The sequence below is a fragment of the Lingula anatina genome, chromosome 4 (assembly GCF_051362555.1).
Source record: "Lingula anatina isolate TDL-2025a chromosome 4, LinAna3.0, whole genome shotgun sequence".
Taxonomy (NCBI): domain Eukaryota; kingdom Metazoa; phylum Brachiopoda; class Lingulata; order Lingulida; family Lingulidae; genus Lingula; species Lingula anatina.
This window is the reverse complement of record NC_141770.1, coordinates 75,817-102,108: the sequence shown is the minus strand read 5'-3', so window position 1 is coordinate 102,108 and position 26,292 is coordinate 75,817. Positions and strand designations below refer to the sequence as shown.

At 36.6% G+C, this 26,292-nt stretch overlaps 3 protein-coding genes across 5 annotated transcripts in view; 1 reads left to right on the top strand and 2 right to left on the bottom strand.

Moving 5' to 3' along the window:
- Nucleotides 1-5,702, bottom strand: LOC106163473 (peptidyl-prolyl cis-trans isomerase B). Its single transcript, XM_087010203.1, has 5 exons — nt 5,680-5,702; nt 5,139-5,222; nt 3,843-4,053; nt 784-903; nt 1-460 (listed from the first exon to the last, which is right to left on the bottom strand). The coding sequence occupies exons 2-5, from the start codon at nt 5,187-5,189 to the stop codon at nt 216-218; spliced, it is 627 nt and encodes a 208-aa protein (XP_086866329.1). The 5' UTR covers nt 5,190-5,222; nt 5,680-5,702; the 3' UTR covers nt 1-215.
- On the top strand, nt 5,427-25,512 carry LOC106163471 (CBY1-interacting BAR domain-containing protein 1-A). 2 transcript variants are annotated; one of them, XM_087010202.1, is made up of 9 exons: nt 5,427-5,590; nt 11,033-11,148; nt 11,407-11,531; nt 12,479-12,499; nt 15,029-15,130; nt 16,029-16,139; nt 22,354-22,467; nt 23,033-23,209; nt 23,918-25,512. In XM_087010202.1, exons 1-9 carry the CDS (start codon nt 5,556-5,558, stop codon nt 24,014-24,016), a joined length of 900 nt encoding a protein of 299 aa, XP_086866328.1. In that variant the 5' UTR covers nt 5,427-5,555; the 3' UTR covers nt 24,017-25,512. The 2 variants fall into 2 exon arrangements, with proteins under 2 accessions (XP_086866328.1, XP_086866327.1); XM_087010201.1 differs by having other exon boundaries at nt 12,479-12,547.
- The window catches only part of LOC106168438 (cyclic nucleotide-gated channel beta-3), a 67,221-nt gene continuing 66,202 nt past the window's right edge, over nt 25,274-26,292 (bottom strand). For both annotated transcript variants that reach the window (XM_087010192.1, XM_087010191.1), the window contains exon 19: nt 25,274-26,292. In XM_087010192.1, coding sequence (XP_086866318.1) covers nt 25,988-26,292 — 305 coding nt within the window. In that variant the 3' untranslated portion in view covers nt 25,274-25,987.

Here is a 26,292-nt window from a genome sequence, read left to right as displayed (position 1 = left end):
TGGATATTCTTTAAATCTTACAAAAACTGCCTGCAAGGGATTTGGTACCACTTTAATTATAATATTTTAGTCTGAGACTGTCTCTATTTCATAAATCACATGGTCTTTCATTGCAAACCAGCATCAAATGTAACATTTCCCAACCAGAAGACATCAACTAAGCATTACCCTCACAAAGTCATTCCTCTGTAGTGTAGGTGTCCAAGGCAGGTAGTCTAGTGTTCTTCAAGGACAAGGTCTTTCATCTCTTTTTTCATCACTTCTGGGTCTGTATCTGTCAACCCACTGTCAACAATTACGCAATCTTTCTTGGGTTTATCATAACGATCCGTGGCTGTTTTCTCAATCCTGCGTACCACATCCATGCCTTTGGTCACTGCACCAAAAACAACATGGCGGCCATCTAGCCAGTCAGTTTTTATACACGTTATAAAGAACTGAGATCCATTGGTATCTTTCCCTAGAAATATATAATAACTGGGTCATCAATAAATATAAGTAAATAAATCAATAACACATTCTCCCTTGAGAAAATTACACCACATAAAATGCTGTAAATAAATCCAAGTATACATATAATTTTAAAAAGAGACACAGGAATCATCTGTTGGTTTCATGTCCATACCCATGTGACTTCGTATATAGATCTGTACTACATTAAACCAACCTTCCTTCTATTCCTCTATTTAGTACAGTAATCTGAGTATCTCAAGTAAGATATTTTACACAAAATGATAACATAACATTCTATGTACTTGTTAAGTGCAGTAACCACTTACTCACCTGCATTGGCCATACTAACAAACCCTGGCCCTAAATGCTCCAGCTCAAAGTTCTCATCAGGAAAATTGTCACCATAAATACTCTTGCCTCCTGTACCGTCCCCCCTCTCAAAATCTCCACCTACAAGGTTGTGTGACACAATGAGTTGACGTTCTACATTGAATACAAAATATATAACAGGACACCATGCCAACAATGTGTACATAAAATTCAGTCTAAAGATGTATCTACCTGGCTAAAGACAAAAACAGCTGTTACAAAGTCAGACATTCACAAAATTGGAAAGCCATGGTATCATAAGTATAATAGAAACCCAAGTGTTACACAGTGAAATGGAGATTGTCTGAAAAGAAAATGAAGTTTTTCAAAATTTATGTAACGTAATGTAGACATGTAAATATCATGAGAGGTCTATCCCTCATTAGTACCTCCCCCCTCTCAGTCCCCTCTCAGTCCCCCTCTCAGCCCCCCTCTCAGTCCCCCTCTCAGCCCCCCTCTCTCAGTCCCCCTCTCAGCCCCCTCTCTCAGTCCCCCTCTCAGCCCCCCTCTCAGTCCCCCTCTCAGCCCCCTCTCTCAGTCCCCCTCTCAGCCCCCCTCTCAGCCCCCCTCTCAGCCCCCCTCTCAGTCCCCCCCCCCGTCCCCCTCTCAGCCCCCCTCTCAGCCCCCCCCGTCCCCCTCTCAGCCCCCCTCTCAGTCCCCCTCTCAGCCCCCCCTCTCAGTCCCCCCCCGTCCCCCTCTCAGCCCCCCCCCGTCCCCCTCTCAGTCCCCCTCTCAGCCCCCCCTCTCAGTCCCCCCCCGTCCCCCTCTCAGCCCCCCTCTCAGCCCCCCCTCTCAGTCCCCCCCCCGTCCCCCTCTCAGCCCCCCTCTCAGCCCCCCCTCTCAGTCCCCCCTCTCAGCCCCCCTCTCAGCCCCCCCTCTCAGCCCCCCCTACTCAGTCAGCCCCTGGTTTTACCAAAATAATACACCCCCAATAAATTCCTGGATACACCCTAATAGTCCCCCCCCCCCCACACACACACACACTTATGACACTTAATAACCACACCTGTTAACTAAGTCAACATTGACAATTGCCAGAGAAGGAGATTTCCTAACCCACCCTACACCTCCCAAAAAGTTGTTTAAATCTCAAAATGAATTGCTTTTAATCATCAGTAAAGAATTCCAACACTGGTTTTTCAACTTAGTACAGTTACAACCCTACAACCAGTTTGAATCAAGAGTTAAAGGGTGCTTTCCCAGAGATTTAGATCCATCTAAAGATTAAGTTTTAGATCAACCTAACTCCCTGGGGGTTCAGGCTAAATTGCAGTCAGCCGAGCAGACACCATAGTTAATTACCCCCTTACAGCTTTTAGTAGGCGGGACAGACGCTTAAGCCGGCCAAGCTGACAGTAATCTAGTGAGACTCCCCACAGGGATAGATCGATCTAAAAATCTATGGAAATGGGGTGAAAGATGCATAGTCAATTTTTTGCCACAAAAGCCAACCAAATGCCAGCATATAGTTTCAAGTAGTATAACTAAGGGAAATACCAAAAGGCATTGTATAATTTTACCTGAAAATGACGTTTGAACAGATTTTTCTGCTAGCATTCTATGCTGTATGTCAATGGGCAGAAAAGTAGGTCACAAAAGTAGGTTAAAGTTTTGACCAGAAATTTTAAGAAAGGAGCAGTCTAAAGCTCTTTTACAGCTGATCGAGTGATCTATTCAGTTTATCCCTTCGCATGTCGAATTTATTTGACTCGTATAAGAAACTAGTAAAAGTGGTATATATGTGGTAATGGGAATCCACACTCCTCCGATGCTCAGTTTGTATGTACATTGTACCTTTAAAACAAGTTCATTTTGGCACTCTAATATTTCAGTGTCCATCATGTCAGTTTCATCTGATATAGCTCAGCTGATTGCACACTACAAGAAGAGGTTATTACCACATCATCAGACTAATTTCCTATGGTAAAAGGATCTTTTAAGTAAAGCAAATATTTATTTGTAAAGTCTCTATTATCACACTTCGTGAAATTCAATTTTGTATTAAATTCAAAAGAAAATGACATTATTGTTTTGTCCCTCAAACCTTTCATAATCTGAACCAAAATCCATATGACAACCACACACCAAGTGTTGATCATGATACTCAGAAAAACACTCTGTGGTTTTAATTTGTCTTTAACATTCCCTCTACATTATTTACTGCATCAGTTAATAAAATGGAGAAAGTAATTCAGTGATGACACATAGTTATGAATGAAGTCACCACATACATTTCAAAGAGCATTTAAAAGTGGGGATATAGCCAAACATTCCATTATCACACATTTCAACAAAAAGAAAGTGTGAATAATATCCAAACTATGCCTCAATGCACTAACCACCACCACGCATTAAGTGACATATAAAATACAACATTAAATAGTTTCCACCCACTTTGTATTCTATGGGTTTATCTTAACACTTCTTAATGACACTTAACTCTGAACTCTCAGCATTCCCTCACTATCACATCACTGCAGCCTCTGTAGATGAACATTTTGGGTTACTTAATGTTCCTTTTAAAAGCATTGTCTGCAGTTTAATCCCTACCTAGATTTCCTACTAGTGAACAATTCCTGATAAAATTCAACATCAAAGAAAATGAAATTTTACACAGAAATGCAGCATTTACTGTGGTCTCTTATATCTCATTTTCATCTCTGAATTTCATTCAAACAAATTTTCTTCCTGATATTTGTCCACATTAAAAGTATATTTTACATATTAGAACATTTTCCAGACTGTCATATTTTATATGTCTGCTATGGCACATTTAAACTAAATCACTTAATCATAATACATCTGACAAGTGCAAGGATGGATAAAACAGAGAATTGAGGACAAAACAGTTTTCTTTCTGAAAGAGAATTAATTTACTAGTATATGGTCATTCTTCTATTCTCCAATTAAACTGTACTTTCATGTAACAAAGACTTCCTTTTTTAGCTTAGTGTTTTAAAAAAGAACTGTGTAACTACTGTATAGAATTCTGAATGTTTTACACAGAAAGAAAAACTCACCTTGGATCATAAAATCTGAGATAACACGATGGAATAAGCTTCCTTTGTAGCCATAGCCATTCTGTCCTGTTGCCAGCTGCACAAAGTTTTCCACAGTTTTTGGAACAACATCTCCAAACAATCCAATCTCTATTCTTCCAGCTTTTTCCCCTCCTATTTCAATGTCAAAGAACACGGTCTTTGTCACCTGCGCTGTGGCTGCCTGCCCTTCCTGCAACAGTGGCAATACTGACTTGTATATATCATCCAAAATTGTTATCAAAACGATCAACCTGTGTTTAATTGACATGAACCTGTATCAACAAGTGACTACAGTAGCTGTCTCTCTCTACATGGGACATCAGGTAAAAAAGAAGTAAAATTCAAGATGTCAAAGAAATTAGTGTTTTTGGTCTGACCATACTCGGCTGCGCCATGACTGGTTAGAAAATGCTTGTTGTTTGGAGTCTGCAGGCGTGGACTTCGTACATTGTACGCATTTAATGAGGATTTCTACCAATCTCCAATTAAGTGGGATTAACAAATGATGAATGGAACGATGTAGCCTAGAGCTTTAAATGTAATTGCTGTGAGTTTGAGTGTGATTTGATGACCGTCTCTATTTTATTCTGAGTTTTGAATGTGCATGAAGGGTTCTTGTTTCACAAGCTCTCTCTATTTTATTGACTATGTGGGATTTAACTGCAAACGCCATTCGTTTTGAATACTTTAACTGATTCTGATGTTGTTGTTTTTTTTTTTCTTTTTGCTTTGTGGTACACTATTATGGCACGGTAAGATCTCATATTATGTGGTTTTACAGTTTATACATGTCCAATTATTGAAAAAGTGTAGTAATTTTACGTTAATCGTTTTCTATAGTAACCATGCAATCAAAGTGACAGCTGAGCATGACTTTTGAAGTCACAGTTGACAAAAAGCGGTGTTAGAGATAGATCTCGAACATTTCTTTCTTATTTATTATTATTAGTTGTAGTAGTATTATTGTAAAGTTACTTAAAGTGCGTTTTCACGAATGTAGAATGAAAAAGTAAACAAAAAAGTTAGACTATCCATTTCACAAAGTGAACATCATGTTCAATATATGTTTCTCTTTTTTATAACATCGCCGTTCACAATCAGGTAAACTTTTTTACTGCGGTACATGTAGTGTGTAAACTGTCATTGTTCCAACGCCACGTGTACAAACAAAACAAAAACAGTCTATTCACTGAACTCCTGGAGAACATGAACTGTGGATATCCCCTTAACATTACCTCAAAGATCAGCCTGATCACACTTTAGAATAACACTTACGTGTAAAAAGGACACGACCAACAGCGTAACCAAAACCTCGATCGAAGCCATTCTGCAGCCAAATGTATGCCTCTCAACTGTGACCTAAATACCATCAATAAATAGGTCAATAGTTTATCTGCTGAGTTCCAATATCAATTACAAAGTTATTCACTAAAATCATTGCGATTTTGACCCTGTAGGGATTTAAGCATTTTTTTATCATATGCTCAAAATGAAAATAAAATTTAATGGCTTTTACAAGTATTATGAATGAATATTGGTGAAAATAAAACACATTTAATGCCACTTCGGTCCAGGGAACTAACCATGATGTCGAGCTCTTTAGCGAATAGAGACCAGAATTTGATTTGAAAATAATACGCTATTTTTTCATCTGATGAAAAGACGTCAAAATATCTGAACTGAAGACAAAACATGACTACTAGGAATGCAACTGAAATTAAAACAAGGTAATTGAAGTGAATTATTCAAATAGGTTATAATATAAGGCAGCAGGTTTTTTCTAATTGCACGTAAAGTATTCACTGGTTCTACTTACGGAGTGAGATTGTAGATCACTGTGTATTGTGTCTCAATTCTGATTATTTTCGTAGTCGGTACCGTACACGTCTGCACGGTAGCTCTGGTTGAGTGTACTCACCAGGGAAGTTGGACTCTCCACCTGGTGTGCGCAGTACTTACCGTAATTGCGCGCTCTCCGCGCAGGGAGAGCACACCGGGTGAAGGTAGGAAAATGCACGAACACAACATTCCCCCCACTTTTATTTGAAAGGAGCTACTTATAAATACATGTTTGTCCATGTACAAACTCAAAATTCCTTTCGATAAATAAAATAAAGTGGATTCCAGTTGAAATATTCGTACAGACTTTCATTAGCTGTTAGTGCTAACAACATCACCGAGGTGATAGTCCGCCGAAAAAAAAAATACAAAAAATAAATAAACAGTAGAACAGACTGTGATAGGCTGTTCATTCACCAGCCAGTCACATCACCAAAAATATAGTGATAGTCCGTTCCAAAAATTCTCATAAATAAATGAAAAGAAAAATGGAATGCTAAAATAAGATCCCGGTTTTTCAAAAATTTCATCAAATTAGACTGTAGTCACGTGTTAACACAAAATTAAGCTACATAACAGTTATAGTCCATTAATGACAATAGACTGTAGCGATTTATTAACACAAAATAAACTACATCACAGAGTGATAGTCTTATGGACTGTAGTCATGTGTTAACACAGAAATAAGCTACATAACAGTTATAGTCCATTGATCTCAATAGACTGTAGCCATTTTTCTTAAACACAAAAATAAACTACATCACAAAGTGATAGTCTAATAGACTGAAGTTATTTTTCAACACAAAAATAAACTACATCACAGAGTGATAGTCTAATTCTTTAAGGATATTGCTAGCAATATATTTAATTTTCCCTATTGGAAAATTTTCACCGTGACGTCACGTTTTATTATTAAACACTGGTGCTAATATCCACACAGACTGAGACTCTTGTCAGCCTTGCATGAATCCGGTTGTTAACATTCCGTTAACAATGCCCCCTATGCTTTCTGCATGTCACACGCAAGCATCCACCGCATACGCGATTTAAGGGATTCGGCATTCCCGGCTTCATTTCCACGTTGAGTGACTTAAGACCGACCAAGATCAAAATTGTCTCTATTAAAAACATCTTTCAATTTAGAAAACACCCCTTCTAAATTTGATTCTACACTATTCCCTTTAGATACTTTAAACATCACTTCCAGATGTTCAGGGATTTCCCGTTTTACTAGAGACACGCAACCCGAAGAGTCTAGCCCAAAGTGAACGTCACCAGCGGTTTTATTTAAGTTTGGACTCCCGATGTTTGGAGTCTTGAAAGATGTTATACTACCGGTAGTTTTGTGTTAATTTTTAGTTTTACAAACGTCTTCCAGTGAATGGGGCACTTGAAGGGCCCTTAGTGCTTCCACCCACCTTCAGAGTCTGTGACATTTAGTCCTTTTCAATCGGTTATTTGTTCTAGGGATATTCTCGAAATTAGGGGAATTAACACTTGAAACCCCTGCAGAATTTAATCCCACAAGTTAAGTCTGGTTCGGGTGTACACTTGTTATAGGGATGTTACCAGTTATAGGAGGGTGAATGAAAACCTCCACTAGTATGTTTTATCCCACAAGCGTATTTTAAGATTCGATACCGGTTCTAGAAACAGCTGATTTTACGAATAGTTTCAGGTGTTCCCACCGGTACATCGGTACATCGGTCTCATCAGCTTTGTAACTGATAATGCAGGCACAGATTTTTTATTTTTTAACTTTACAATCCACCCCCCCTAAGCTTATACCAATCCAATTTAGAGATTTCCAAAATGTGTTTACCACCGTAGCTACCCGAGACTATACCACACGAAGTTTTCTTTATTGATCGGAATTTTCGTACAGCACCATTCTCTGAATCAGTGACCCCATTTTACTCTTTATTTCTTTCCATGACTACTTTTCAATCTGTTTATTGATTTCGCATGGAATCATGTTCCGATTTTGGGGATACCACTGTCCTTTTCTTTTCACTACACTTACTGGTGCTGTTTTATCTGTGGACCCGTTGTCTTTTAATAGCATTTTTTTTTTCCGCCAATTTCCAGAAAACCCAAATTGCACTGAGCAAATGCATTCAATTTTCAACCGTCATTGGTGCTACATGTACAAGAGTTAATCTCACTACTAAATTTTGTCGCAAACCTGTATTTCTAAATTTCCAATTCCCTGCAGCAAGGGATAGTAGGTCTAGGCAACTTAAAACTGATGACTAACCTTAAATGCGCGCAATGCACTCTCCCTGACATTACAGAAATCTGCGCGCCCACGTCCACTTTTCCACTGATCTACACCCGAGACCACTTAATGGACGAAAAATTGCCTGAAAGCCCAGGATTTTGATCTATACTAGGACCAGACTCCCACTCGACGCCCCTACGTTGATTTTGCTGCAATGATTGTTTTACTAGGTGAGGTTTTTCTGTGCCATGCATTTGAGACGGTGTATTTGAACATGTACTCGATGCTCGAACCTTATGTTTAAATGACTCAGCGTCATCAGCTCGCTCTTGTTTTTCGAGTTCTTTTTCAGTATTTTTTCGTTTTAAGAACTCTTTATATTTCTGGCAATTTCTTTTAAAATGGTCTTTTCTTTTACAGAAGAAACACACACTTGATGTTTTAGGTGTGGACTTCCTGACCAACTGTTCAACCGTTTTTTCCAAGTCAGCCATTGAATTAAATTGAATTGAGCTCAATTTTGGCTGCTGACTGACGCGTTTCTCTATGATGGACTTAGCTAGTTTTTCAACATTTTCAGATGGAGATTGTTGATTTTCTGTAGCTGTAAGATTAAGAGAACATATTTGAATTTTTTCACGTATTTTTCTTGTTTGTATTTGACTATTCGTGGGTTTACAAACATGTTGATAGTCCACCATATGTGTTATTGCGTCGCTGATGCTTGCTGGGTGCTTTAAACTAGTATAACGCCCAGCATCCTGATCAATACAGTCTTGACAAAATTTTGATATTGTTTCTTTTGTCCTAAAAGACTCCGATTTATCAGGATAAGCATCTCTGACCAATAACAAAACGCGGCACAGCCATTGGTTTAACGTTTCTTTTTGCGATTGAACGGCAGTATGAAATGCCAGGCGAGCCGAATCGGGATGTTTTTTAATCCCGAACACTAAGTCCATTTCTTTCATTATAGATGTGTACGACACATTTTTATTTGCTCTGAGATGGCTATTATACAGTGCCAAAGCCTCGCCTTCAAGACACCACAGAAGGTAGTCCAGACACTCGTTTTCTGACCACTCTTTTATCTGGCGATAACTTTCATATCTTTTTCTGAAAGACTCCCAGTCGTCACTGTTTCCGTCAAAAGATAATTGTTTAGGTAAATCACTGGGGTCTACTCTGTCCTTTTTACTTTTTGGACCTACTTTTTCTGGTTTGGGTAGCCGAGAGTATTCTTTTTCACTGTTATCCCTTTCATAAATTAGTGGTTCGTCACAGAAAACGGGAGACGAGATTCTAGGTCGCGTATAATGTTTTCCTATTGAACTAGACCGGTAATCATGATTTTGTTGAACTGTATCGGCAAAATTTTGCTCAACATGTCGTTGCCGCCGTCCGGGTTTAGGAACATGAAACTGATACAGATCACAATTCACATCACCCTTATGGACAGACGGAGCAAAGTGCCGACTACTGTCCTTACCATTCGGCAAGGAAGTAACAGTATCAGGGTTCATGACGCGGCCTGGAGACTTTGCATGCACAGAAGATGTTACTTTTTTATCTTTGTTATTGGCACGCAGCCTCTCAATAGGCAGACCAAAAATGTCGTATTCAGAGGCTAAAGTGGCTGGCTGCGATGTGAAAGATTTTGGGTCAATAGCTGAGTGAAAATGAGATTTTGAACAATATTTTAATTTAGAATATGTTGATGGTGAAAAATTAGCAGCGTTTTTTACATTTTTACTGCGAGAAATTTGTTCTTGGTGTTGAATTTTTTCACCCAGTTTGAGAATTTTATCAAATTCCACCCTATATCTCTCAGCAGCCGCTCTTCCTTCATGCTGAATGTAGGAAGTCACTTTAGAAGTTGTGTTATGCCTTTTTTCAGTGGATAATACGCTAGGGTCTAGGTCACCCATGCTGACTTCAGATCCTAATTTACTGCTGTGAGTACCTCTAAAAGAGAGATTTTTGATTTTATTTGATCCAGTATTGGATCCACAAATTTCCAAAATGTTGGATCTGGTCACGGGGATCCCATGCTCTCTAGCATATATTATCCTTTCTGCACGTTCAGGACCTATACCCGGCAGCGTAACGAGCTCATCGTAAGTCGCACAATTGATTGGCAACCATGATGCACTCGCCATTGTACATTTGTAAGCGAGAACTAAATTGATTCAAAATAATTTCACCTAACAAAGCACAATACACTACCAAGCTTATAGCGAAATTCACTATAAATAGAATCCAAAAACGTACAGTTAATTCAAATTCGGGGAAGAAAGAGTTCGGCACACAACGCAATAATTTGAATTTAGACAGAAATTCTGTTCAGAATCCTATCTAAAATACAAAAGAATAATCAGCAATAACACTGAAGTCAATATTTTATTCTTTCAAATAAACTAAAGAAATAAAGAAACCAAAATATTATGTGTGCACCTCAGTCTTGGGGAAAATTCAGCTTTGATAACAACACACAGGGGAATGAGACCAACGTCTCCTTTATATCACAATTCACACACGTAAGCACTGAAAATACAGTTGATACGCAACAAATACCAGTGTCTCCTGAAGCGGTAACCTTTATGATCCAAAATTGAAACTACAATTTTGACCGCCGCTCCACCCAATTATTCAAATGGATGTCAGACAAAGGAATTTCCCGCGCAATCTACTTTCAGCTAGATCGCAGCGAAAACTAAGCTTTAGGCCCGCAAAATTACAAGTTACGTATGCCTCGTCGCCAATAAAGTATTCACTGGTTCTACTTACGGAGTGAGATTGTAGATCACTGTGTATTGTGTCTCAATTCTGATTATTTTCGTAGTCGGTACCGTACACGTCTGCACGGTAGCTCTGGTTGAGTTGTACTCACCGGGATCAGGCAGGGAAGTTGGACTCTCCACCTGGTGTGCGCAGTACTTACCGTAATTGCGCGCTCTCCGCACAGGGAGAGCACACCGGGTGAAGGTAGGAAAATGCACGAACACAACACACGTGTCAAATTTAATCTAGATTTGTTAAACTGAAGTACAAAAACTACAGTAAATGCTGTGCAATATTAAACTATGTATTTTTTTTTTTTATATTTTAGTGAAAACCAGTCCAAGTTCATTCAAGACCGGATAGGGCAGGTAGAGAAGTATTTTGGTGAAATATGTGACCATTTTGGCGCCTATGCAAGAAAATGTGCCAAACTCCGGGACAAAGGTGCACAGTTTTTATTGTCTTTGTCATTTGTAATCATCTTTAATAAAAATATGTGTATAATGTCATTAAAACAAGTTTTTAGTTCTGATTTATCTTTATTTTTTACTTAATTGTTAAAAGTAAACTGCATAGAAGCTTCTCATAGTTTTACTCTTGTTTTTTAATTATTTATTGAACAGAAAGGGGTTTAAATGCTCTCTATCTACTAGGACAAAAATTATATATATATATGGCTGAAGTTGCATGCTATCTTGGTAGGTGATGAGGTGTGTAAGAGTGTCATGGACTATGCTATCAACAGCACCTTAAATGGGACATCCAAGACAGGCCTGACCCAGTTTGCAGAATACCTGTCGGCAGTGCAAGATTACAGGAATGCGCAGGTACATCCTCCTTTTGTTTGTTGTTCAGTCCATTGTTTGAAACTCCCATAACCAGGCCTGTTTTCTTCTGTCCAATACAAAACTATCTGAAACACCCAAGCACCATTTAATGCCAAGGCATGCCAGATGTAAAAACCTGTTTCATCTCCATTCCAAGCCTGTATCACTGATCACATAACATACCAACATACTTTGCCAGGTTTATGATACAAGTAATATATTTCTTGGTTACCAAGTTACTTTGGACACTAATCATTATCTCACCCCAGTTTACAAAGCAACAGAATTGACAGTTAACGTTTGATCAGCCTCTGAGTAGATATTTGTATGGTGGTGAGTAAAACAACAGACAACGGAGTTTGTGCTGTTAAAGTGTTATATATATATATATTGCACTTGTATTAAAATAAATATTTTACAAATAAGAAATTAGGAACATTTCACTCAATATATGCCTTTATAACCTATCAACCTCCTTAACATGCGCTGGTCATTTTGTTTGGTGCATGCTTTTTGTGCACCCAAGTGTCTTAGTGACCATTCCGAATGAGAAGAGCTGAGTGTTAGCTAGGCCACGACCTAAATATGGCAGACCTTCATAAAAGGAAGACTGCTAAATCCTGTAATGGTCTCTCCGCTTCTCACACGGCTCCCCACGTGTCGTTCCTCGACTGGTTGAATTGAGCTGAGATTTAATTACTGTGCCCCCTGCAGGGACGATGCACGGGGAAACGTGTGAAAAGCAGATAAAGTATTACAGTATTAAAGGGTCTTCTTTTCATGTAGGTCTACCATATTTAGGTCGTGGCCTAGCTAGCACTCAGCTCTTCTCATTCTGAATGGTCCCTAAGACACTTGGGTGCACAAAAAGCATACAGTGTTTGCATGTTGTGTTTGCTTAGTGGGAATTAACATGCCAGTACTTATACTATCTCTGTAATTTCTAGGTGCAGAGACTGGAAGCCAAGGTGATATTCCCATTGTCTACATATGGGAATGCCTGCAAGCATGCCAGAGTAAGTTTTGTCATAAAACTAAGATGATAGCCCCACTGTCCACATATGGGAATGTCTGCAAACATGCCAGAGTAAGTTCTATCATAAAACTAAGATGATAGCCCCACTGTCCACACATGAGAATGTCTGCAAACATGCCAGAGTAAGTTCTATCATAAAACTAAGATGATAGCCCCACTGTCCACACATGAGAATGTCTGCAAACATGCCAGAGTAAGTTCTATCATAAAACTAAGATGATAGCCCCACTGTCCACATGTGGGAATGTCTGCAAGCATGCCAGAGTAAGTTGTATCATAAAACTAAGATGATAGCCCCACTGTCCACATGTGGGAATGTCTGCAAACATGCCAGAGTAAGTTCTATCATAAAACTAAGATGATAGCCCCACTGTCCACATGTGGGAATGTCTGCAAACATGCCAGAGTAAGTTCTATCATAAAACTAAGATGATAGCCCCACTGTCCACACATGAGAATGTCTGCAAACATGCCAGAGTAAGTTCTATCATAAAACTAAAATGATAGCCCCACTGTCCACATGTGGGAATGTCTGCAAACATGCCAGAGTAAGTTCTATCATAAAACTAAGATGATAGCCCCACTGTCCACATATGGGAATGCCTGCAAACATGCCAGAGTAAGTTCTATCATAAAACTAAGATGATAGCCCCACTGTCCACATGTGGGAATGTCTGCAAACATGCCAGAGTAAGTTCTATCATAAAACTAAGATGATAGCCCCACTGTCCACATGTGGGAATGTCTGCAAACATGCCAGAGTAAGTTCTATCATAAAACTAAGATGATAGCCCCACTGTCCACATGTGGGAATGTCTGCAAGCATGCCAGAGTAAGTTCTATCATAAAACTAAGATGATAGCCCCACTGTCCACATGTGGGAATGTCTGCAAGCATGCCAGAGTAAGTTCTATCATAAAACTAAGATGATAGCCCCACTGTCCACATGTGGGAATGTCTGCAAACATGCCAGAGTAAGTTCTATCATAAAACTAAGATGATAGCCCCACTGTCCACATATGGGAATGTCTGCAAACATGCCAGAGTAAGTTCTATCATAAAACTAAGATGATAGCCCCACTGTCCACATATGGGAATGTCTGCAAACATGCCAGAGTAAGTTCTATCATAAAACTAAGATGATAGCCCCACTGTCCACATATGGGAATGTCTGCAAACATGCCAGAGTAAGTTCTATCATAAAACTAAGATGATAGCCCCACTGTCCACATGTGGGAATGTCTGCAAACATGCCAGAGTAAGTTCTATCATAAAACTAAGATGATAGCCCCACTGTCCACATGTGGGAATGTCTGCAAACATGCCAGAGTAAGTTCTATCATAAAACTAAGATGATAGCCCCACTGTCCACATGTGGGAATGTCTGCAAGCATGCCAGAGTAAGTTCTATCATAAAACTAAGATGATAGCCCCACTGTCCACATATGGGAATGTCTGCAAACATGCCAGAGTAAGTTCTATCATAAAACTAAGATGATAGCCCCACTGTCCACATGTGGGAATGTCTGCAAACATGCCAGAGTAAGTTCTATCATAAAACTAAGATGATAGCCCCACTGTCCACATGTGGGAATGTCTGCAAACATGCCAGAGTAAGTTCTATCATAAAACTAAGATGATAGCCCCACTGTCCACATGTGGGAATGTCTGCAAACATGCCAGAGTAAGTTCTATCATAAAACTAAGATGATAGCCCCACTGTCCACATGTGGGAATGTCTGCAAGCATGCCAGAGTAAGTTCTATCATAAAACTAAGATGATAGCCCCACTGTCCACATATGGGAATGTCTGCAAACATGCCAGAGTAAGTTCTATCATAAAACTAAGATGATAGCCCCACTGTCCACATGTGGGAATGTCTGCAAGCATGCCAGAGTAAGTTCTATCATAAAACTAAGATGATAGCCCCACTGTCCACATGTGGGAATGTCTGCAAGCATGCCAGAGTAAGTTCTATCATAAAACTAAGATGATAGCCCCACTGTCCACATGTGGGAATGTCTGCAAGCATGCCAGAGTAAGTTCTATCATAAAACTAAGATGATAGCCCCACTGTCCACATGTGGGAATGTCTGCAAACATGCCAGAGTAAGTTCTATCATAAAACTAAGATGATAGCCCCTCTGTCCACATGTGGGAATGTCTGCAAACATGCCAGAGTAAGTTCTATCATAAAACTAAGATGATAGCCCCACTGTCTACATATGGGAATGCCTGCAAACATGCCAGAGTAAGTACATTTTATGTCTCTTCAAATCACAAACAAGTGGAAAATAAATGTGAACCAGCATTTCATTTAATTACCCCCACAGTCAGTTGAGAGACCGTAGAAGAGACAAGTTATTTTCAGTGAAGAAGACATTTCAGATGATAAACTTTGGAGAGCCCACAACAATGTAACTAAGCTTTTTACAACTTTTCCTACTTGTTGTGTTCCAGGAGGATCTGAAGGCAGCCTTTGCTGCTAGAGGCAAAGAAGAAAAACAGCAGAAGCAGTATGATAAAATCAGGGAGAAAAACCCCAGTGATCGCCAGCAAATTGTATCCCTTTTGCTTCTCTTCATTAAGTTTATTAAATAATAAATTTTACATTTTATGACAGATGAGCTTCATGCGCTTAAAAATGAATGGATACAGTATGTCCTTATTATTTTAAGTTTAATGGATACAGTATTTCCTTATTATTTTAAGTTTAATGGATACAGTATGTCCTTATTATTTTAAGTTTAATGGATACAGTATGTCCTTATTGATTTAAGTTTAATGGATACAGTATGTCCTTATTATTTTAAATTTAATGGATACAGTATGTCCTTATTATTTTAAGTTTAATGGATACAGTATGTCCTTATTGATTTAAGTTTAATGGATACAGTATGTCCTTATTATTTTAAATTTAATGGATACAGTATGTCCTTATTATTTTAAGTTTAATGGATACAGTATGTCCTTATTGATTTAAGTTTAATGGATACAGTATGTCCTTATTATTTTAAATTTAATGGATACAGTATGTCCTTATTATTTTAAGTTTAATGGATACAGTATGTCCTTATTGATTTAAGTTTAATGGATACAGTATGTCCTTATTATTTTAAATTTAATGGATACAGTATGTCCTTATTATTTTAAGTTTAATGGATACAGTATGTCCTTATTATTTTAAGTTTAATGGATACAGTATGTCCTTATTATTTTAATGGATACAGTATGTCCTTACTATTTTAAATTTAATGGATACAGTATGTCCTTATTATTTTAAGTTTAATGAATACAGTATCTTCTTTGTGCTCAATAACTTTATAATTAGAATTTTATTTTATGGTATGGATTTACTCAAGTTTTGAGTGGTTTCTTTTCCATTTTGATATTGATATAATTAACAGATGCCCATTAAAAAGCCATGGCTGTAGCTGTTTGCCCTTAACATGTCTCCCAGTCCCAGGCAGAGACAGAGCTCCAGAAGGCTCACGTAGATGCCTCAAGGACCAGCAGGGCACTGGAGGAACAGATGGATGAGTTTGAGAAGAAAAAGTTGGGAGACATCAAGGTAGTTTGGTTGCATTACATTAACTGTTATATTACAATGGATGTTTTCATAGTTTAAAGTGTACTATCTGTTGTTTAGCAAAGGAACACATTTCCCATTCCTGTCATATTAACATTGTACTATCTGTTGTTTAGCAGAGGAAGACATTTCCCATTCCTGTCATATTAACATTATACTATTTGTTGCTTAGCTGAGGAAGACATTTCCCATTTCTGTCATATTAACATTGTACTATCTGTTGTTTAGCAGAGGAAGACATTTCCCATTTCTGTCATATTAACATTGTACTATCTGTTGTTTAGCAGAGGAAGACATTTCCCATTCCTGTCATATTAACATTGTACTATCTGTTGTTTAGCAGAGGAAGACATTTCCCATTTCTGTCATATTAACATTGTACTATTTGTTGTTTATACCCCCGTCACACTAGAGGCAGAAAGAGCAAGAATGCCGTCGAAAAGACAATTTTTTGTGCATTCCTGGATATTCAAAGAGCATTCTTAAAATTCCAAGTGCATTTCAAATATTTCTACCCATTACTGTGGTCGGCCCCAATGTTAAAAACTTTTGAAGTGCATTCCAAGTGGATGTGTGTGGATATAAGTGGATATAATCTGTCATTGGAAAAAAAATAGACCCAATGAGCAGCAATTCCCTTGGCAGAATTTATCTCTTTTTATGTACAGACACAGATGTGTCTGTACATATAGCCATCATCGCCGTCGTCGCCGTCGCCGTGCACTTTTACCGATAACACGATAAGTGGAAAACTGTTTTTTCTTTTGGCTTGAAACTTACAGAACTGATGAATATTCGTAATACGCAGGTCAAGTTCGAAAATCAGCATGATCGGGTCACTTATAGGGAACTTATGCTGTTTTTTCACTTTTTTCAGCATATATGCAGCACCGATAACACGATAAGTGGAAAATCATTTTACCTTTTGGCTTGAAACTTACAGAACTAATGAATATTCATAATACGCAGGTCAAGTTCGAAAATCAGCATGATCGGGTCACTTATAGGGAATTTATGCTGTTTTTTCACTTTTTTCAGCATATATGCAGCACCGATAACATGATAAGTGGAAAATCATTTTACCTTTTGGCTTGAAACTTACAGAACTGATGAATATTCATAATACGCAGGTCAAGTTCGAAAATCAGCATGATCGGGTCACTTATAGGGAATTTATGCTGTTTTTTCACTTTTTTCAGCATATATGCAGCACCGATAACACGATAAGTGGAAAACCATTTTACCTTTTGGCTTGAAACTTACAAAACTGATGAATATTCATAATACGCAGGTCAAGTTTGAAAATCAGCGTGATTGGGTCATTTTTAGTGAATTTAGGCTATTTTTTCTCTTTTTTCAGCGTATATGCAGCACCGATAACACCATAAATGGAAAACCATTTTACCTTTTGGCTTGAAACTTACAAAACTGATGAATATTCAAAATACGCAGGTCAAGTTTGAAAATCAGCATGATCGGGCCATTTTTAGGGATGTTATGCTGTTTTTTCACTTCTTTCAACATATATGCAACGCTAATAACACAATATAAGAAAAACAGATAGGCCAATTGTCATTATACTCACAGGAGTAGTCAAACTAACTAAAAAACGCAGGTTCAGTTCCAAAATCAGCATAATCGGGCCATTCTTTTAGAAGTTATGCTGTTTTTTCACATTTCCTCAGATTCAATTGTTAGGCATATTAACAGTCTCATTATTGAACTAATAAGATACGTAAAAGTGTTTGTTTGACATTTCCTGCATCTTAATAACATTGTTAGTTGATTATGTAAAAATGATGGTAAACTTGTTATTGTGTATTATGTTATAAAGTGTCAAAAATGGAAATAAACAAATATCATTGCAGTTTGTCAGATTCAATCATCTACTATATTCATTATCTCAGAATGGAGGAAATTGGACATTTAACACTGTTCTATTGATATTTTTCCCATCTCATCAATTTTCTTAGTTGATCATATACAAATGGTAGAAAACTGTTTATTTTGTTTTATGTTAAAAAAGTGTTTTAAAAATGGAAGTAAACCAATTGCAGAACAGTGCTGTCTTGTTTCAGCATATATGCAGCACCGATAACACGATAAGTGGAAAACCATTTTACCTTTTCCCTTGAAACTTACAAAACTGATGAATATTCATAATACGCAGGTCAAGTTCGAAAATCAGCATGATCGGGTCATTTTTAGGGTAGTTATGCTGTTTTTTCACTTTTTTCAGCATATATGCAGCACCGATAACACGATAAGTGGAAAACCATTTTACCTTTTGGTTTCAAACTTACAGAACTGATGAATATTCATAATACGCAGGTCAAGTTCGAAAATCAGCATGATCGGGTCACTTATAGGGAATTTATGCTGTTTTTTCATTTTTTTCAGCATAAATGCAACACCGATAACACGATAAGTGGAAAACCGTTTTACCTTTTGGCTTGAAACTTACTGAAATGATGAATTTTCATAATACGCAGGTCAAGTTTGAAAATCAGCCTGATCGGGCCATTTTTATGGAAGTTATGCTGTTTTTTCACTATTTCAGCATATGTGCAACACTGATAACACATTTCAAGGAAAATCAATTGGCCAATCGTCTTGAAATTCACAGGGGTGATCAGATTTACTAAAATTAAGATGAGGTTCGAAAATAAGCTTGATCGGTTCAGTTTTGGTGAAATTGTGCCTTTTTTTGTATATAAGTCTTTTTTCCTCGGATTTAATTCATAGGCATGTTAAGAATCTCATTTGTGAACTAATTAGTAATGTAAAGGTGTTCTTTTGACATTTTCTGCATCTTAACAATATTGTTAGTTGATTATATAAAAATGATGGTAAACCTGTTATTGTGCATTGTGTAATAAAGTGTCAAAAATGGAAATAAACTCATATCTTTAACAGTTTGTCAGATTCAATTATTCACCATGTTCAGAATCTCAGAATGGAACAAATTGGACATTTATAATTTTTCTATTGATATTTTTCCTATGTCAACAACTTTCTTAGTTGATCATTTAAAAACGACAGTAAATTGATTATTTTGATATATATATATATATGTAAAAAAAAGTGTTGAAAGTGGAAAGAAATTCATTTCAGTACAGTTATCTCTTGTGTACATTTTTGCATTTTGAAGTTGTGACTCTGAACTTCCATGGCCCTGAAGACCTTTCCATATCAATTTTTCTGAATGTCCATGATACTTTTATTTCATTATTAAAAATTGATGGTCATTATGCTGTTAAGCATTATAGTTTTTTGTTACAATTAAAATTTTCACATATGGACATTTTCAAGGTGTGACTTAGTCTTTGAACTTCCATTGGCTTGAATACCATTGCTAGTCACATCTTTTGAATAGCTATGATACATTTACTTTATTATTAAAAATTGATGACCATTGTGCTGTTAAGCATTATGTTAAATTGCATAAAAGATGAAAAAAACCCTTTTTTGGACATCGCTGCTGGGATGACCATTAAGGAAAAACCATTTTACTTATGATATTCTAACTTACTGAAAAGTTTCATAGGACTGAAGTGTAGCTTGTGTTGGAAATCAGTGTGATTGTTTTCTGTTTTGGAGGCAATGCAGCTCTATGGAGTGCTATATGGGGCTACTGTTTATGGATGGTGGTAATTGTCCCTTGGGATAATTACTAGCTAAATTCAGAGCTATAAAATTACTTGCCTAATTGATTTTCAAGTGCCCATTAAATAAGATTACATAAAACACACGTTGAGATTTCCCATTCAAGTCTTATAGGTTAAGCTCTCTTAACTGTGTCACATAATTAGGAATTGGTGATAATTATGCAGGTAAATGTTGTTTACTATTGCAAATAAGTTTACAAAAAAAAAAAAATTGTGTAATGCCAACATTAATGCTATAGATGAATAACAGTGCCTTATTATCCTCAAACACATTGGGATTATTCATATCATGTTAATACAGCAAGATTAAAAGTTTGAATAGCAGCTTTATTGGATTTTTTTTTGTTGTGTTTTCTTTTTAATTTTTTTCTAAACACAGGCATTTTCAACTCCCATCCACCTGAAGCTCTTCAGATTTTCTGTATTTCCACATAAGCAGTTGCATAGGTTTTTATGTCTTTAAACAATATGTAATATTATTTTATGCACTGTCAACATTTTTCAAATATTGGGATTTTCATTATGTGAATTTGAACTCTCATGGTCCAGAAACTGTAATCTTATTGCAGGGGTGGATTGAGGCCATCTTCTGGGTCTTTCAGATGACGGTCAGATTTTAAAGTTTACATTGACTGGTATCAATTTTTTTTCTGTTGGAAGACCATCAAAAGTGTAGGATGGATCAACAAATATAATTTGGAATACTGTCAGAAAATACCTCTGGATCTGCTCCTGTTATTGAGCATGTTCCCTTTTGTGCATGATTAAAATTCAGTGTTAACTGACTGTGTTATTATAAGCATTATTTATTACTGCATCAAAATTGACAAAATGACCCATTTTCTATAGGTTAAGCTCTCTTAACTGTGTCACATAATTAGGAATTGGTGATAATTATGCAGGTAAATGTTGTTTAATATTGCAAATAAGTTTACAAAAAAAAAAAAATTGTGTAATGCCAACATTAATGCTATAGATGAATAACAGTGCCTTATTATCCTCAAACACATTGGGATTATTCATATCATGTTAATACAGCAAGATTAAAAGTTTGAATAGCAGCTTTATTGGATTTTTTTTTTTTGTTGTGTTTTCTTTTTAATTTTTTTCTAAACACTGGCATTTTCAACTCCCATCCACCTGAAGCTCTTCAGATTTTCTGTATTTCCACATAAGCAGTTGCATACGTTTTTATGTCTTTAAACAATATGTAATATTATTTTATGCACTGTCAACATTTTTCAAATATTGGGATTTTCATTATGTGAATTTGAACTCTCATAGTCCAGAAACTGTAATCTTATTGCAGGGGTGTATTGAGGCCATCTTCTGGGTCTTTCAGATGACGGTCAGATTTTAAAGTTTACATTGACTGGTATCAATTTTTTTCTGTTGGAAGACCATCAAAAGTGTAGGATGGATCAACAAATATAATTTGGAATACTGTCAGAAAATACCTCTGGATCTGCTCCTGTTATTGAGCATGTTACCTGTTGTGCATGATTAAAAATCAGTGTTAACTGACTGTGTTATTATAAGCATTATTTATTATTGCATCAAAATTGACAAAATGACCTATTTTGCATCTTTATTTTCTGTTTTTTGTCTGTACATTTGACAGCTTTGCTGCCTTGTTTCTTCTCTTTTTTGTATTGTTCAATCTATATATATCCAGTATCATTGTCTCTGGTTAACTATGATCCCTTTCCCCAAACTCTGAAGCTTTAAGAAATTCCAGAAGGCTCCAGATGGCTGTTAGTTCTGTACCATCCCTTCATGTCATATGTGTTATCATGTCAGTGATCAGACTAGAAGTTTATGATTTGTTTTTACTTCCATGGACTGCATGTATCATCCCTTCATGTCATATATGTTATCATGTCAGTGATCAGACTAGAAGTTTATGATTTGTTTTTACTTCCATGGACTAAATGTATCATCCCTTCATGTCATATATGTTATCATGTCAGTGATCAGACTAGGAGTTTATGATTTGTTTTTACTTCCATGGACTAAATGTATCATCCCTTCATGTCATATATGTTATCATGTCAGTGATCAGACTAGAAGTTTATGATTTGTTTTTACTTCCATGGACTAAATGTATCATCCCTTCATGTCATATATGTTATCATGTCAGTGATCAGACTAGAAGTTTATGATTTGTTTTTACTTCCATGGACTAAATGTATCATCCCTTCATGTCATATATGTTATCATGTCAGTGATCAGACTAGGAGTTTATGATTTGTTTTTACTTCCATGGACTACATGTATCATCCCTTCATGTCATATATGTTATCATGTCAGTGATCAGACTAGAAGTTTATGATTTGTTTTTACTTCCATGGACTACATGTATCATCCCTTCATGTCTTATATGTTATCATGTCAGTGATCAGACTAGAAGTTTATGATTTGTTTTTACTTCCATGGACTACATGTATCATCCCTTCATGTCATATATGTTATCATGTCAGTGATCAGACTAGAAGTTTATGATTTGTTTTTACTTCCATGGACTGCAGCATGTCCTGACAGAGTTTGTTCAGATTGAAATGTTGTTCCATGCCAAGTCCCTGGAGCTGCTGACTCAGTGTTTCCACAGTCTAGAGACAGTCAATGAAGAGGAAGACTTAGAGGTAATCTATAACAATTGTTTCCAAGGATTTCTGCTTATGAATATTGAAGTGATAACAATACCTTATTTATGAAACAACTATGTTTCACTCTTGTCACAAAAGCATCTGTTTTAGACAAAGTGATTAAATATTATTTAACACAAAACATGGGAACTAAGAGAATGTTGGTACAGAGACAAAATGAACACTGGAATTGAGAGTACCTGTTTGATAAATATTTTTGTTCCAGTGTAAGAGATTATTATCAATTAAGCATTAATGGTCCATGCAAAATGTGCTTTTCCTTAGAAATCTTGCTTGACCTGTTATGTACCTAGATTAAAACATCAAATTTCTGTTACAGCATTCTCAAACTCATATCATGTATGTTGTATACTATTACCCACTATAGCAAAATGCTGTAAACTATTACCCACTATAGTAAAATGTTGTAAACTATTACCCACTATAGTAAAATGTTGTAAACTATTACCCACTATAGTAAAATGCTGTAAACTATTACCCGCTATAGTAAAATGTTATCTGCTACAGTAAAAAGTTGTTGACCCTAACCCACTATTTTCAGGAATTTCGTAACTCTCTACGCCCCCACAGTGCAGCTGGGGGGAGACATGATCTTCATCGTGCCAACTCCAAGAGTTCCTTAAACTCCACCAACAACTCTGTGAACAAAGCCACTCCTTCCTCTCAACACAAACAGCCCCAGCCTCTGAGCCGCACCAAACATGAGAGGAATATGTATGTAAGTAAACAGATAGCAACTTAATTCATGTCTTTCAGAAATACAACTTTTAACAATATTTTTCGACATCATTTGTTCAGGGTAAATTCTGTGTATGGTGGCACTAACAGGTGAAAGTGGAAATACTAACACAATGCCAACATCACATGGTGCTAACACAATGCCAACATCATATGGTGCTAACACAGTGCCAACATCACCTGGTGCTAACACAGTGCCAACATCACATGGTGCTAACACTGTGCCAACATCACCTGTTGATAACACAGTGCCAACATCACATGGTGCTAACACAGTGCCAACATCACCTGTTGATAACACAGTGCCAACATCACCTGGTGCTAACACAGTGCCAACATCATCTGGTGCTAACACAATGCCAACATCACCTGGTGCTAACCCAGTGCCAACATCACATGGTGCTAACACAGTGCCAACATCACCTGTTGATAACACAGTGCCAACATCACCTGGTGCTAACACAGTGCCAACATCATCTGGTGCTAACACAATGCCAACATCACATGGTGCTAACACAATGCCAACATCACATGGTGCTAACACAGTGCCAACATCACATGGTGCTAACACAATGCCAACATCACATGGTGCTAACACAGTGCCAACATCACATGGTGCTAACACAATGCCAACATCCTAGTAAGTTGCTTTAAAACTTGAAAGTGTGATTATGGTTTTCTTTTGCAGTCTATGCATGATGAAGATGATGAAGACGAGGAAGATGATGATGAAGATGAAGAAGATGATGAAGAAGAATACAGTGAGGAAGAGTCAGAGAAGAGGTGATGTTACAGCAGTAGTGATGTTTATTGTTGGAGAGGATGAAAAAGAAAGGAAGATTTTCACCACTCATATTATCAGTGGTAGTCTTATTTCTATGTTTGAATCACTTGTATTTTCTCCCCAGATAGAATTTTGTTTTTTTAAGAGATACATTTTTTAATATGTAATCAAAAAAAATTTTTTTTAATTCAATTTGAAGAATGCCCAATTCACTATATATAATTTTTTTTAAACAGAGGGTATTCTAAATATTGTTACCAGGAAAAGAAATTATCTAGTTGTATGATTATTCCTCATTTATTGCATGATCACATAATATTTTAGATGTTTTTTTTTATTATTTCTTGATAATGTCTCCCAAGGCTATATGATGATATGTATCTGAAACTGTCCTTTTTTACATACCAGAGTATTGAAAACACAACTGTGGTGTATGGTCATGTTTTGTGTTTTATCAATTTAATTTTGCATTTTCTTAAATAATTTGGAATACCCTTAAGTGAATCAGTTTGGCTTCATGTTGTTAGAGTTTCTTAGTGTTCATGGTGTGATTAAGTGGTTCACTTATAATAAATAATAATAATAATAAATAATAAAACACTTCTTTAAAACCGCGCTACACATGCGTCTCAGCGCTGTTTACATAAAAAATAATAACTTAGAAAGTTTAATGTCTGTATATACCCAAATTGATTGTAGTTATTTTGCTGCATACTACTGTTGTGATGTGATTTAGTGGTTCACTTATAATAAATAATAAATTAAAAAGTTTAATGTCTGTATATACCCACATTGATTGTAGTTATTTTGCTGCATACTACTGTTGTGATGTGATTTAGTGGTTCACTTATAATAAATAATAAATTAAAAAGTTTAATGTCTGTATGTACCCAAGTTAATTGTAGTTATTTTGCTGCATACTACTGTTTATCAGATGTGTTAAATGTACAGGTACAGGTAGTAAATTTACACAAAAAACACTTTGTATTGTGTGAGAAAGTGTTCATACCAACTGACAGGAAAATAGTCTGTTCTCTGAGACTAGGTTATCATGCATTGAGCCTAAGCTCAAAAATGTGACCAATATATGCCTTTACCTCAAATGGAAATACTAGTTAAAATGTGTATCTTGTTTTTGTTATTTAAACATGCTTTTCTCTTATTGAAATTTATATTCCATTCATTAATCTTATGAGTGATCCTTACCAAATGTTAACTAAAGTTTATTACTTAATTACTGTTCAGTCACAATATAAGTGGTAGGATCTACATGTTTATTTATTTATTTATTTTAGTGCACTAAGTACCATGAATACATACAAGCTGTAGGATCTACATGTTCATCTTCCTGTAACATGCTCACATAGTGTACTGAGTCACCGTGATATCTACATATCATTTTTACTGAAAAATATTTAAAGACAATTGATACCGTCCTGAAAAATGATATCTTATTTTTTTTAAATCCCAATTATAGAATAAATATGACTGCAATTTGAGCATTTGAAATGTTCTTGTCACTGCTTTCCAGAACATCACAAATTAGTTATAGTTCCAAGGACTTTGTGTGATACAATGTTCTTGCTTTCTGCTTCTATCAAAGTGAAGTCAGTGCAACAGGTTTTGTTTGAGATTAAAAAATTAAAGTTTTACATTGATACGTTCTGCAGTGTCTAAGTTATAAACCTCAAATATATCCAATCATAATATCAATTTATAAATTTGTATTATATGATTAAAATACAGATTAAGTGAATATTGCCAAACCCATCTGTACATTTCATTCAGAATTTTGTGAGAAAAATCATGATGTGTTATGGATTTCCTGCTACAAAATTGTGATATTGTTTGGTTTACATAAATTGCCTAGACAGTGAATTTGGTGTAGGGAATAAGTTTTACATAAAGAGATACAAAGACATTTGTTGTGAATAACAATTGTCTAAGTTCAGCATTTTTATTTTGATGCAGTCCTCAGAATTCTGTTTCTGCCTCAGCATCCTCCTTCAAGTGACTACTGTGACTGAAGGATTCAATAAATGCAAAGTTATCTATCCCCTTGTCTGCTACTTGACCACATATTGATGGTGACCAACTCTTCTCATGGTGGACGTCCACTCTGCAGGTGATGGTATTCTTAGTAGTAGTGTCTTCTCCACAGTCAGGAATGTTGGGTAGGTATGTGATGTTGGTGTCAGAGCTGGACTTGGGGTTAGACCATGTAGTGCGAACACTCTTTACAGGAGCTGTGTTTGGGCGCTTGGGTAACGTCTTTGTTG

Coding starts and splice junctions, on each gene's coding strand:
- LOC106163473 (XM_087010203.1), bottom strand. CDS start 5,189: ATGGCTTCGATCGAGGTTTTGGTTACGCTGTTGGTCGTGTCCTTTTTA. Junction 904..3,842: donor CTCAGATTTTATGATCCAAG/GTGAGTTTTTCT, acceptor ACAACCTTGTAG/GTGGAGATTTTGAGAGGGGG. Junction 461..783: donor TGTTAGTATGGCCAATGCAG/GTGAGTAAGTGG, acceptor ATATATTTCTAG/GGAAAGATACCAATGGATCT.
- LOC106163471 (XM_087010201.1), top strand. CDS start 5,556: ATGACTACTAGGAATGCAACTGAAATTAAAACAAG. Junction 5,591..11,032: donor GCAACTGAAATTAAAACAAG/GTAATTGAAGTG, acceptor TTTATATTTTAG/TGAAAACCAGTCCAAGTTCA. Junction 11,532..12,478: donor AAGATTACAGGAATGCGCAG/GTACATCCTCCT, acceptor TGTAATTTCTAG/GTGCAGAGACTGGAAGCCAA.